Source organism: Ipomoea triloba, chromosome 9 (assembly GCF_003576645.1).
Source record: "Ipomoea triloba cultivar NCNSP0323 chromosome 9, ASM357664v1".
Classification (NCBI taxonomy): domain Eukaryota; kingdom Viridiplantae; phylum Streptophyta; class Magnoliopsida; order Solanales; family Convolvulaceae; genus Ipomoea; species Ipomoea triloba.
Genome location: NC_044924.1, coordinates 9849888 through 9864168, shown reverse-complemented (window position 1 = coordinate 9864168; position 14281 = coordinate 9849888). Strand labels below are relative to the sequence as shown.

Here is a 14281-nt window from a genome sequence, read left to right as displayed (position 1 = left end):
TACATTAACTCTTTTAATTTACATTCCTACCTATAATTTCAAAACCAATATATGCAAACTAAAGACACCATCTATCCTATCCATATTTATATGTGTGTTGTATCACCATCAACAATAAATAATTTAAGAAGACATGTAAAATTTGGCTACATGCATTTATAATCCAAGTGTACAATATATGGACACGATACACCATTGGCCATATGCCACCCCCATCAACCCTCTCATAGCCATACAAATACCCCCCTTCAACCCCCCCTACCTACAAAATCCTGGATATCTCCAAACAAAACCCCCAAAAATAAAAAAAAAAATGAAAAAGAAAATAGCTAATCATCCTCCTTTGTGTCCTTTCCTATCTGTCCGTTCCCATGATATTTGTTTAATTAAAATTGGGTTGATGTAATTGCAATCATAATCAATATTGAATTGCGCAGCCCCTTCTTGTCTCCTTCCTCTGTTCCTTTTTGAATTTTATTTTGGGTTTTTTCAACCCTCAACCTCTCCCTTTATAGTTCACCCATTTCTCATCTTTTTTTTCTCTCAGCTTTTCTTTGTTTCTTCGTCGTTGGGAAATTTGATCGAATTAAAGGTGTTTTTTCTTGGATCGCATCATCGGCTATGGCGGAAGAGCACGGATTCCAGGCGCCGGAGGGGCACCGCTTGTGCGCCAACAACTGCGGCAGCCCCGCCGCGCAGAATTACTGCCCTAAATGTTACCGAGACATTTTTCTCAAGGAAGAAGAGAAGACGAAATCGGTGAATTCGGTTGATTCGATTTCGCCGTCGCAGGTTTCTCTACCGGCTACCTCGTCGCCGGCGGCGGCGAATTCGGCGAAAAAAGCGGAGACGGCGGCGGCGGAGGTGCAGCAGTTGCCGGCGAACAGGTGTTCGAGTTGCCGGAAGAAGGTGGGATTGACGGGGTTTAGGTGTAGGTGTGGGGTCACTTTCTGCGGGACCCACCGGTACCCGGAGATGCACGCCTGCACCTTCAACTACAAGGCTTTAGGGAGAGAAGCCATAGCCAAGGCCAACCCTCTGATCAAAGCGCAGAAGCTGGACAAGATATGATCGCAGCCGTTCAAAGCTTCCGACTTCCTCGCAAATCCACGGTGATGATTGTGCCGAAATCGTCACGGCAAAAATGCCGAAAGGAGAAAAAAGGAAAAAAGAAAAAAAATTGGTACCGCGTAATGACACGTCACCCACGCGTGCCATGTATATTTCCTCCTCCTTTTTTAATTTCAACTTTTTTCTTTTTTTGCTATATGTTACTCTCTTCCATTATTACCCCTGGCTTGTAGAAAAATTAAAAAGAAAAAACAAAAAAAGAGAGAGAAAATATGATGTTGATATTGATAATTTGAATGTTATTATTGTCTCGATACTCTGTATATTCTGTCATTGTTTTTTATTTTGATACGTCTTCATAGATATTTCATAAATAGTACATTCAATTATATGATATTAATAATGAACAAGTCTCATTAGACGCCACAATATTCGACCTACAAAATTTCACATTCATAATATTTCATACGAAGTATTTTCTTCAATTCAATGCAATTGATAATAGCGGTGGGATTTTGACATTTTGTACAAATAACATCTCTTTCTTTGTGATGCATTCAATTTTGATTACTTTAAATTAAAGTTGTTTATAAATTTAGACTTAATATTAGCGAAGGTCTTATTTTTTGTGGAAATTTCAAATTTAATGTCAAACTATCGTTTTTATCATTTAATACCTTGGAGTCTTAGACTTTCATATTTTGGACACTTTTAGTTCTTTCGATGACATTTTAGTAAAACCTTATTTTAGACAAGGGTCTTTTCTATCCCTTTAATTTTATGAATTCATTTTAACAGAGGTCCATTGTCTTTGATGACAACCTCAAATTTAGTCACAAATAATTAGGTTTGTCATTTAACAACGCATATTATCATATTTTGGATACTTTTTGTCATTTCGATGACTTTTTTAGACGAAACCCTATTTTAGATAAATGCATTTTCCTATCTTAATTTTCCAAATTTTATACAGTTATTTTCTTTTTCTTTTCTTTTTTTCTCATGATTTTCATCTCTTCAGTCATAGATTGCACAATCTCCTTCACTTGGCTCTTGTCTTCATCTCCTTCAACCCGACCCTAAATCGTCCTTCATCAATGACAATACCGAGTGCGTAAGGACCTCTGGGTGTGGGGGAATCATTTTGCAACGCACTTAGAAAGCTCAGGATGTCACCACTCGGGTGGCTTTAGTTTAACCGCTATTGTTTTAGCCATGATTATGTGAATCATCAACTATAGCTGTAGAGCGTTAAAAAAAAAAAAAAGAAAAGAAAAGAAAAAAAAACATCTTCTTTGTCATGGAACTACTCTTTTCTAAAATAGGATTTCACCGAAAAAAATCATTAGGAGGACCACAAGTAACCAAAATATGATAGTCTAGGATGTTAAATGGCAAAAATGATTGCTTATGACTAAATTTGGAAATGATACCAAAGACAATGGACTTTCACAGGAATTAACTCATTTAGAAAAAATTTGTAGAGACGAAAATACATTTGTCTAAAATAAGATTTCACCGAAAAAGTGTCCAAAATATGATAGTGTGGTGTTAAATCATAAAAATGATTGTCTGTAACTAAATTTAAAATTTTCACTAAAGACAAAAAACCTCTGTTGAAATTAACTCATAAATTTATAACAAAAGAAGAAAAAAAATTACATAATCTTGATTAAGCAACTTTCATAATAACTACTACCAACAATGGCCAGATCCTCTAGATCGACTCTTCAAAAATTTACAAATCATGGACAATTTCAAGCAAGTTGGTGAGGTGGAATCACGATGTTACAAGTTCGACACTCAACTAGAGCAATTTATTTGTCTTATTGGTTTGACCTAATTAGTTATGTGCAACTTATACCGATTTATCTCCTATAATTCTTTGTCGACTAAGATCACACGATAAAATTTACTCAATACACGTTCTTATGCAATAATTGCAGATTCTTTTCATCATTTTAAAAAATACAAAGCTGGCTAATAAGTGTCAAAATAAAAAACTATTCAATCTACGAGTTATTTTTTATTAAAAAAAAAAAACTCAAATTGTAAGTGATGAAAAATAACGCGTGCGCTATATTGTAAATAAATTTATGTTCTTAACTTGTGTAAGATATGATCAAATTTGGAGCCTTGGAGGTGTGCGTGTAATCCAGAAGAAGCATGAATCTAGTCAAAACGCGCATATTTTTATAGTACAAGCGGAGTCATCGAAATTGATGAAGCATTAAACACGCGGTTCAATGTAGCTATATAGAGTATTACTAAAATTTGATGTACTTACTTATAACAGTATTTAATATCGAAGATTACGAAGCTCAATATAAATTAAGATTATGCAACTAAAGGGATAAGTTCAAGGGCGAAAACCAAAGTTAGATATATGGTAGTTTATTATGAGTTCTACAAATGATACGGTCAAATGTTATATCATTTAATATATAATTCACGACACGTATTCTGCGCTATAAATTCTATATTTTGTAGTTTTAAGTAAATTATTATATTGTTTAAAAATAAAGTAAATTATTATTATTGATGGATTTTTTCTGATCCCCCAACAAATTATATATATATATATATATATATATATATATATATAGAGTAAGTATGTTACTGGAGTATATTTGGAAAAAATAGTTAAGTAGAGGCGTTTGTATTGTTAAAAGTCTTAATACAAAATTCATAGCGTGTCCCCTTACTATTATAAGGGGCTTGGCTTTATATTACAAAACATAACATTTATAAAATAAGTACAACGGTCCATCAATAATTGTGACGCGGATAAGTGCTAAAATATTCATGTTTTAACATTGCATTTAAGTTTATTTTCCTTGTCATTTGTCATAATTTTACCTAAAATATTCATAATTTGATTCATTTGTGTGTTTACGTGTAATTCTTGATGACTTAGATGAATTAAATGATTTTCGGAGCATTTTAGAAGAATGTAGAGTCAATGGGAGCCTAGAAGAAGTTATGAAGATGGGGGCAACACCTCTTAGAGAGCGAAATTGTGGTGCTTTCAATGGTCTTGGTCATTTGGACAAACAAAGACAAAATTGGAGCAAAAGAGCCAGAAGTTGGAATTCTCGCATAATTCGTCCACTGCTCGGTATTTTGGTCATATCTCTGCGTACGAATGTCCAAATGAAGTGATCTTTATATCATTGGCAAGCTAACTTAAAGGGCTACAACTTTGATGAAGACTACAAATGCAAATTCAAAGGTTTTGAGGGTGAAAAATAGCCTAGAAATCAAAATAGGTTCCCAAATTTTTGCTCTGTAGGTAGCCACGGGAGTGGCCACGCCCGTGACCACATTCCAGTGCAGACGCGCTTTTGGCCACAGAAACGGTCATGCCTGTGGCCAGCTTTCTTTGCTTGTAGTTAACCCCGTTTTCAGCCATTTCAACACGATTCCGACCCATTTTAGAACCATAACTTCTCTCTTTCATTTTCTTTGATATTTTTAGGTTAGATTAGGCTTATATTTAGGTTCCTAAACAGTTTGGAAGCTTGGATTGAAGAATTTAAACTTGGATTTCAAGGATTTCATATCCATTTTTACTAGATAAGTTTGTCTTCTCTTTATTTCATTCCTTGCAATTTACTTTCTTGTTTTATTACTTTGATCTTTATCTTGTGTTTGTTATGGAATTCCTTGTTGATTATGAATCTTGTGCTATTTTCATTATGCTTATGTATGATTAGTTCTCCTTGGAGGGAGGTAGGGATGTAGGCTAGGTATTTGATGGATGATTTGAATTGGTTAAGGAATGTTGAGACATAACTTTGATATTGTTAATTGACATGATTATTTGAGTCCCGATTAGGGAGTGACAACCTAGTTTAAGTACCAGTAGTTGATCAACCATGCTTCACCTTTGAGAAAATGGGAGTGTGTGATGTTAATAATTAGTGGCAGGAGTCTCTCTCACGTGAACATTTCCCTTCTTTCTCTCCACTTCCTTTCTTTTATCTCTCACGGATATAATTACATCTCTCTCTCTCTTCCACCATCTTCTCTCCATTTCCCTTCTCTCTCACCATCCCCTCTCCATTTCCCTTCTTTCTCTCTTCCACCACCATCTCTCACGGGTCTCTCTTTCACCCCCCCCCATACTCGCCGGAGACAGAATTGAAGAAGTAGTTTCGTCTCTCCATTTCAGATCTGGTGCAGAGTGGCAGAAGTAGCCCACACACTCGCCAGAGACAGAATTGAAAAAGCAGTTTCGTCTCTCCATTTCAGATCTGGTGTAGAGATCTCAGATCCGGCGGCATAGAGCTCAGATCTGGTGGCAGAAGTAGCGTATTTTTTTTTTCGTTCGCCAGCTTCGGCTTCTCACGGAGGATGCTCGCCGGCTTCGGCTTCTCACAGAGGATAGTTGATAAAATTAATTAAAAGAAACAAAAGGACTGCGGGCTTTTGATCTAATACTCTCTCTTGAAACTTGAGCAGCTGGTGGCTTCACTAGTTTGGTAACCGAACTAGAGCGCGAGGAAGATGAGGAAGTCGGAGCCAGATTCAAATCGGCTCTCTCTACGGTGAAGAAATCGCGGAATGCTGGTATCAAACTTACAGCTCGGCTGCTGTTGCGACTCCTCTCGCCGATCTTGCCGCCCCTCTTTTTCAAGAAGATGCGACACAACACCCAATTTGCCTGCACAAAAAAAATGAAAGGTAGATGTGGTTTGGGTACGTTTGATTTGGAGGGAACGTACCCAAATCACATCTACCTTTCATTTTTTTGTGTAGGCGAATTGGGTGTTGTGTCGCATCTTCTTGAAGAAGAGGGGCGGCAGGATCGGCGAGAGGAGCCGCAACAGCAGCCGAGCTGCAAGTTTGATACCAGCATTCCGCGATTTCTTCGCCACCGAGAGAGTCGATTTGAATCTGGCTCTGGCTTCCTCATCTTCCTCGCGCTCTAGTTCAATTACCAAACTAGTGAAGCCACCAGCTGCTCAAGTTTCAAGAGAGAGTATTAGATCAAAAGCCCGCAGTCCTTTTGTTTCTTTTAACTAATTTTATCAACTATCCTCCGTGAGAAGTCGAAGCCGGCGACCATCCTCCGTGAAAAGCCGAAGCCGGCAAACCAAAAAAAAAACTACGCTACTTTTGCCACCGAAGCTGAGCTCTATGCCGCCGGATCTGAGATCTCTACACCAGATCTGAAATGGAGAGATGACACTACTTCTTCGATTCTGCCTCCGACGAGTGTGAGGGGGGTGGTTGTGAGGGGGGTGGTGAGAGAGAGACCCGTGAGAGATGGTGGTGGAAGAGAGAAAGAAGGGAAATGGAGAGGGGATGGTGAGAGAAGGGGAATGAAAAGAAGATGGTGGAAGAGAGAGACGTAATTATTTCCGTGAGAGATAAAGAAAGGAAATGGAGAGAAAGAAGGGAAATGTTTACATGAGAGAGAGACTCCTGCCACTAATTATTCCCCCCATGTGATGATGCGAAAGTGTTTTATTTTTGGAGAAATAATTTGACTGATTTTCCGCGGCACCCACTCTTTGTGGGTTCCGCGGAAAGTAGTGTATTTTTTTTATTTTAGGGAATCCACTACACTTTTTTTAAGAGGTGTAGTGGAAATGTATCTTTATATGTTTAGTTTTGTAGTAGTGCGTATTTGTGACTTCTTTAATTAAGTAATACATACTTTATTTTTCAAAAATTATACATATTTATCCTAAAATTAAATTATACATATTTATCCTAAAATGATGTGTATTTAGACTTCTTTAGCTTTTCATACTTGTTTATATGCAAAAAAGATGAGGTTTTTATAAAAGTAATGTGTGCTTGGGTTATACGTCTTTAATATAAAGCAAAAAAGATGAGGTTTTTATAAAAGTAATGTGTGCTTGGGTTATACGTATTTAATATAAAACAATACGGTAAAAAAATCATGTGTATTCATACCAAAATAATGTCATTTTAGCCTTCCCAATATATTCGTGTGTATTTATTTGGTCAAAATGATGCTCGTATCCCCACTTGACATGGGGAAAAAGTTGTATGTATATACAAAATGTCAACAACATTTTTTATTTTAATTTTTTGCGTATTGAAAAGTGTTGTTTTTCCTTAAGAGTGGTGTTTTTTTTTTTTTTTTTCAAAAAATGTTTTTTTTTTCTTTTAAATGATGTGATGAAAGTTTTACATGTTTACAAAATGTCATCATATTTTTATTAAAGTATAGATTTCATTTGTTCAATGTTTTAAGATAGATGGCTGAGCTTTATTAAGTCTTGTTTTTTTTAAGAAGAGTAATTAAATGCAATAAAGAGTTCGTCAATTGAATAATGCCAAATGATTAATATTACGAGTTTGATTACAAATTGATGGCTCATGTTCTAATGTAGTGCTCTGCAGGATATATAGTATCAAAGTATAGTTAACAAAGAAAAGGAATTACAGAGAATAATATACAAGAATAACCAAAAGAGATCCAACATTTTCATTATCATTGTCAACATATATATTACAAGAAATAGTGGTTACAAACCATCTCAATAAATTCTCATCAATATAGTAATAAAGTTCACATAAATACAATAATAATGTCCACTAATATATTATTTATAACAATTTCCTTATATATTTATATACTAGTCATTTTTACGTACACCTAATACATGAAATTTGAGCCCAATATTAAAATTATAATTTAAATGTATTAAATAAAAATATTTAGCAATAAAATAATTTTAAAATGTTTTTTTAATTCATCTTTGTTATTATACTTATAAAAGTCATATATTTTGAAAAATGAGATACTATTTGAAGAATATGAAATTAATGATTTCCATATTATTTATGGTTATAATGGGAAAAATGAAGTAATTTAAAAAATTTGAGATAAAATTAATTAAATGGATAATAAATATGTTATGGTTAAATATATTGTTATAGTATTACATTTAATAAATGTTTTTTAAATTCCAACTACTATATATTGTGAAGGCACTGAATTGTTATAGGTCCAAAAATGGCGTCGTTTCTTTAAGTAAAGAAACGATGACCGCTATATTTAACAAATTCCGTATTTGTGATGTGCTCAAAATAAAATAAAACTACAGTGTATCTCAAATGAAACTGAATAACATATCTCACATAGTGAGTGTATATTATCAAATGAAAATGCAATTGAAGTTGAATGATACTTTAGTTGTGCTGTAATGAAACTATAGTGTATCTAAAATGAAACTGAATAACAGGTCACATATATTGAGTGTATGACTGTATGTTATTAAATGAAACTATAGTTGAATTAAAATGATACTTTAGCTGTGTTGAAATGAAACTACAGTATGTATAAAATGAAATTGAATAACATGTCTTACATATTGAGTAAATATTGTCGAACGAAACCATAGTTATATCAAAATAATATTTTAGTTGTGTTGTAATGAAACTATAATGTATATAAAATGGAACTGAATAATAGTCTCACATATTTGAGTGTATATTGTACAATGAAATTGTAGTTGAATAAGAATTATACATTAGTAATGATGTTTAATAAAACTACAGTGTGTATAAAATGAAATTTAATAACATGTCTAGCATATTGAGTGTATAATGTCAAATGAAACTGTAGTTGAAACAAAATGATATTTTAGTTGTACTAAAATGAAACTACAATTTATATAAAAAGAAAATGAATACGTCAGACAAATATAATTAAATGGACGGAATGGGTGTCGTTTCTTTTCATTTCTTTTCATTAAAAGAAACGGCACCGTTTTGAACCGTAATCCACAATAAATTTTGTTACCATTCCAAATTAGTGGCCACTTGAAAAAAATTATATGGATAAAAACTAGGGAAATAACATGGATTTACACCTATAATGTTTTTATATTTTATACATATGCACTCATGACTTAACTCGTTAAATTTTAATAACACTATTGTTTTGATTAAACAAAATTGATTACTTTATGTAGGGCATGAAGAATTTTTAAACATATACATTAAAAATGAAAATATTGTAAACATAAATAATTTGATTAAATGTATGCTACAAATAAATTATTCCTTTGATTTACCAGGAAGTCCTCCTTTATTATCTGAAAATTCACTTTAGATGAAACCACACCTTAAGTGAAAATAAATTATTCCTATACCTTGAGAGTTTTACTTTTTTTTTTTCAGTTAATGTATCTGATTTAGAGTTCATCTTTTACTGAGTTGCCTAGCACAGCTCCCGGGATGCATGATTTAGACGTGCTTAAGCTTTGAATCCACATCTCATCCGCCGTGACGGCGTTAGTGTCGTCGTTCCGATGCCATGACCAATGTGCATGCGTTTGATTGTACACTTTCAATCGACCGTGCCCAAAACTTGGCTCCCGAAACATTGATATTGACGGAGTTGGACTCTCAAACCTACAAAATATATATCCACTCCGTTAATGTTATATGTTTTTTTTTTAATAATCAAAAGTTTATACTGATAGTGAAATTATTCATTTATATAATACTTAGCATTCCCGAGTCATAAATATATTTGAAACGTACGTCATTGCGAGCCCTTCTCTGTTTCCTCCATCACCAATGGTCACGTATACAGGACCGCACGGATCAGCTTCATTGTTGAAAACTCTAGTCTGAGATCACAAATATCATAAACCATTAGAAAAAAAAAAGAAATTTAATTTGGATTTTATTTATCACAACACTATGTGTCTGAGCAGACTCTAACTGTAAGAGGTACCTTTAAGCGTATACCATACTCAGACTAATTTTCGTTCACACCGGACCGGCCCAATTAAGTGTCAAAGTGCTGGTCAGATTGGTTTTTCCATACAATATAGTGGGCGAGAATTTAAATTCAGAATTCATTTTTAATGCAATGAAACAAGAGGCAAATATAATACGTTAAACAAAATTTCTAAGAGCATCCTTATTAGTGGAGTTTTTTCGCGATTTTTGAAGAATTTTTTGTAAGTGTGATTAGGAAAGAGAAAATGAGGGAGGAAAAAAAATTAAAACAAATCTAATTAAAAACAAAAAAGTAAAGTTGTCAGCCGCGCGGCTGACTAGGATTGCACGCGCCCGCGGGGAACACATGTTGCAGCCACGCCCGCCCACGTGGCTGCAACTAACATTGAAATCTGTGAGTCTAATTTTACTATTCCAAGAACTTCTCTTGCAGGCTGTTCAAATTTTTCTCTTACCATTTATCTCTCATCCAAGTAAATGAGTATCCATTTACTGTACTAAGAACCTTGAAAAATAAACTGATAGAAATGCTCTAAGTAGAAATTAAATATAATATTTGGTTGGAATTAATTGTACTTACAAAGCGTTCGTAAGCATGGACGTGACCAGCAAAGACTGCATCAACACGAGCATTGTACAGCAATTCTTCCATGGATTTCCTCATGCTTTCTCCTTCTCCTTTATGAGCAGAATTGGAGTTGTACCAAGGCGCGTGGAGGAGCACGAAAATCCAGGGAGTCCTGGACCTATCAACATCGGCCAAGTCAGCTTGGAGCCACTTGTACTGATCGGATTGGGAGTCAAAGTCCGCGTAAGATCCCAACATGATAACGTGGGTGGCTGCCACGTCGAAGGAGTAGTACAGGTTGGACGTGGACCCACTTTCTTGGTACGGCATTCGCCACCTGGAGTTGTAGGCCTTGAAGCCGTGAGGGTAAATTATGGGGAAAATTTCGATCTCGTGGTTGCCTTCCGTCACCATCCACGGCCGCGAGCTGGCGTAGGGCTCCACCAAGCGCCCGAAAGAGTCCCAAAGCGGCTGCTGAGTATCGGCGTAAGACAGGTCGCCCGGCAACAAAAACACGTCGTAGTCCGACGCGGCCACGTGGTCTAAGGTTGAGTTTGTCCACTCTGTTTGACCCAGATCTCCTGCAATCAAATATTGCCATAAATATTCCATAAGCTATAGCTAGTACTAAAAGTATAACTTTATTTTTCTTATACCACTAAACATTTTTAAAAGTGAATGTGCTAGACTTGGCCCGCACCAGTCAATCTTAACTATTTATTGGGACTCATAATATTATTATCTCTAAAGCAATAATAATTAGTATAAATGCTCAACTTTATTTGTTTATACACACATTTTTGAAAGTAACATGGTTTCAACCCGACTCTTACGGGCTAAACGTACAACTCAACAAGTTCCTTTCGGTAGCTTTCTCTGTGAGTGAGTGCCGACAAAACTATTTCATCTGATCTAAATCGAATCATGAATCATGGGTAACCAGATGGAAATCATGGTACTAAGCCAGCCATCTGTCTCATAATAAGACAAACAGTCTCTTACCAATCTCTTTAAATTAATTGGCCTACCAGCCACTCAGCCACGTACTTCCTAATTCCTATAACCATTAATATTCATTAGTCTATTCTTGTACATTCAAATTAAGTTTTCAAATCAAAATTAAATTTCTAGGTCAATACATTATTTATTAGGCCATCCTTAATAATGTGAGGTTTTTGAGAAGATTTTACAAGTACAACTAGGAAAGAGAAAATGAGAGTAGAAAAAAAAAATACACACCCGTGCATGCGCTTGCCTGGGCGCGAGAGTTGCGCCTCATGCATCATGAGGCGCAACTCTTCCCTCAAGGTGGGTCACACTCCCCACTTGCCAAAAACTCCACATTTGCAAGAGAAAAAAATATAATTTTCCTAAAAACTCACTCCTACATTTGTTAAAAACACACCCCCCTTAGTTTTTACTATTCCAAAAGCCCACCAAAATCAACTAATGTAGAGGCGTTACAGTGATTCTCCTATGAGACTGTCTTATAAATCCTAATTCGTTAAATGGGTTGGATTCAGATGAAAATATGATACTTATATTAAAAAATTTAATAATATCAGAAATAAAGTATTTGTTACTTATAAGAAAAATAGTAATATTTTTGAAGAAAAATATAATACTTTTCAATTTTCTTCAAAATTATTACACTTCTTTTTATAAGTAACAACCAATTTATTTATGATTAATTAGTATTACCTTTTCCTATAAATATTACATTTTAATTTCATCTCGACTTGACATTTACATAAGTTTTTGCCTATTTATTATTATAGAGCATGTAACTTAAGTTTGATATATTATTATGGAGCATATATTATATAGACAATGCCCTACTCAATTCTTTTAATAAGATTTTCATATGATGTCAATAGTACATGTACATATATAGTACACGAATTGGAAAAACCTAGTTCATGTACATGGTATTATTTTGTTCTTCAATTTATATTTATTTAGAATTATTTTTGAAATAAAACAATAATTATTATTATTGTGATGTTTTGTATTTTATTATTTTATGGTGGGTGACTATATATATATATATATATATATATATATATATATATTTGTATGTGCTTTATTTTGAATATAGGTATTTTATTTATTTAAATGATATTTATTTTCTATTCCCTTGTCAAGACAAACACAAGAATATATATAATTGTTTTAATAATTCCATGTTTATTTCCCTTGTAAACTAAAATTACATGTACAAATTATAGCAGGTAGGTATTAGTTCAAATTTCTCAAACATAGGTTTTGTTTCTTGAACGATCATACTCCGATCTGAGCAATGATATGATCATTTGGGACCAAATTCTATCAAGAAGTGCACGCAACAAAAAATTTAAAGGTACAGTGTAAATTTAATTAATTAAAGGTGTAGGACCAAGTATTAGTTAACTTGCCCACAAATGACTAAATTTCATTGCCCTTAGGTAAGAAATCTCACACCCTATTATGATAGAATAGTGACCAATTACTCCTCCGGTCCTATTTTATCTGTCTTATTTATTATTTATTGGTCAAACTAATTTTTTTGGTTTATTTTTTACTTAATTTTAAATTTATTTTGTTTGTATGTTTAATAGCATTTTTAGTGTAGTTTATAAATATATAAATTTTGTATACCAATACTAAACTTTAAATTACAAAAAAAAAAAAAGTTAAAAATAATTTCAATAAAAGCCTAATTAACCGAACCAAAAATATGATTTCAAAAAACCGAACCAAAAATATTAAATGGGACCGAGGGAGTATTAGTTAACCTGATTAAGTTATTTGCATTATCATACATAAAACGGATGGGACAGAGGAACCACTCACCGGCGACGGCAAATTCAACTGGAAAAGTCGACGGCGGGGTTCTGAAGCTAAACTCCGGCCCACTTCCACCGCACCTATAGAAATACGTCGTTCTTGGCTCCAAAGGTCCAATTGTAACGTGGTGTATTTCTCCTGAGCTATAGAAGAAGTAGCGGTACGAGGTACGGTCGCCGGTCGCCGACTTATCGTACCTCCCCGGCGCTTTACCGTATTCCACGACAGACTCCCCGTGTTTATCGGAGGTAACCCATGAAACCCTCATATGATCTTTCCCCGCCAACGATATGTGCACCTGCTGAGGGTCGGATTCGGGTCGGTCATGAGAGGTGAAAATGAGGCGCCGAGGATGCGGGCGGGAATATTCCGGCGATGCATCGGAAAATTGTAAAAGAAAAGCCGTTAACAAGATGGGGAAGAAGAGGGACAGCCATTTATCCATTTTGGAAGGCTCAGCTTTTTTAATTTGTTCCATATATAACTAGGAAAGTAACGTTTATATATATGGTGTTCAAACTAAAAATAAGAACAATACAGATACAGCATTGACAATTGAGATATGATGGAAGTGGCGTGAAGAAATTCCATGGCATCAATTTCTTGGATATGCTTACAGCAATGACCACATGATCAAGGTTTTTTTTTTTTTTGTTTTTTTTGTTTTTTTGGGTTTAAAAAATTGCTTGAAATTGATCTTCATTGATGTGGACGTAGGGATAGATTAGTACTTATTACTTACGTCTTAATCATTTTTAAACTAGAAGAGCAACACACAATTTTTGGGATTATATATTAGGGTGTTTGGTTCGCAAATAGAAATTAGAATCGGGATGAGAATCAAATACTTGTTAATGGTAATAGCTTTTGGTGAAAGTATTTTGTATATTTGGTGGTAGGGTAAAATTGAAATGATTATGTACTAATATTAATGTTTGATTACGTCTGACCCTATAATGGAAATAAATGTTTTAAAAATACAAACACAAAAAATCAAACACAATTAATCATAATATAATGACATTCAAAACATCAATACGAACAAAAAAAATCAAAACAAAAATCTAAAAACACTAATTC

General features: G+C 34.3%; 2 protein-coding genes across 2 annotated transcripts; one reads left to right on the top strand and one right to left on the bottom strand.

Moving 5' to 3' along the window:
- The first annotated feature begins 290 nt into the window (after positions 1–290).
- On the top strand, positions 291–1394 carry LOC116030161 (zinc finger A20 and AN1 domain-containing stress-associated protein 4-like). Its single transcript, XM_031272327.1, has one exon. The coding sequence runs from the start codon at positions 622–624 to the stop codon at positions 1069–1071; it is 450 nt and encodes a 149-aa protein (XP_031128187.1). The 5' UTR covers positions 291–621; the 3' UTR covers positions 1072–1394.
- A 7602-nt stretch (positions 1395–8996) lies between these two features.
- LOC116030123 (purple acid phosphatase 22-like) lies at positions 8997–13770 on the bottom strand. The gene is made up of 4 exons (XM_031272271.1): positions 13208–13770; positions 10388–10956; positions 9604–9692; positions 8997–9471 (listed from the first exon to the last, which is right to left on the bottom strand). The coding sequence occupies exons 1-4, from the start codon at positions 13677–13679 to the stop codon at positions 9252–9254; spliced, it is 1350 nt and encodes a 449-aa protein (XP_031128131.1). The 5' UTR covers positions 13680–13770; the 3' UTR covers positions 8997–9251.
- Between the last annotated feature and the right edge of the window lie 511 nt (positions 13771–14281).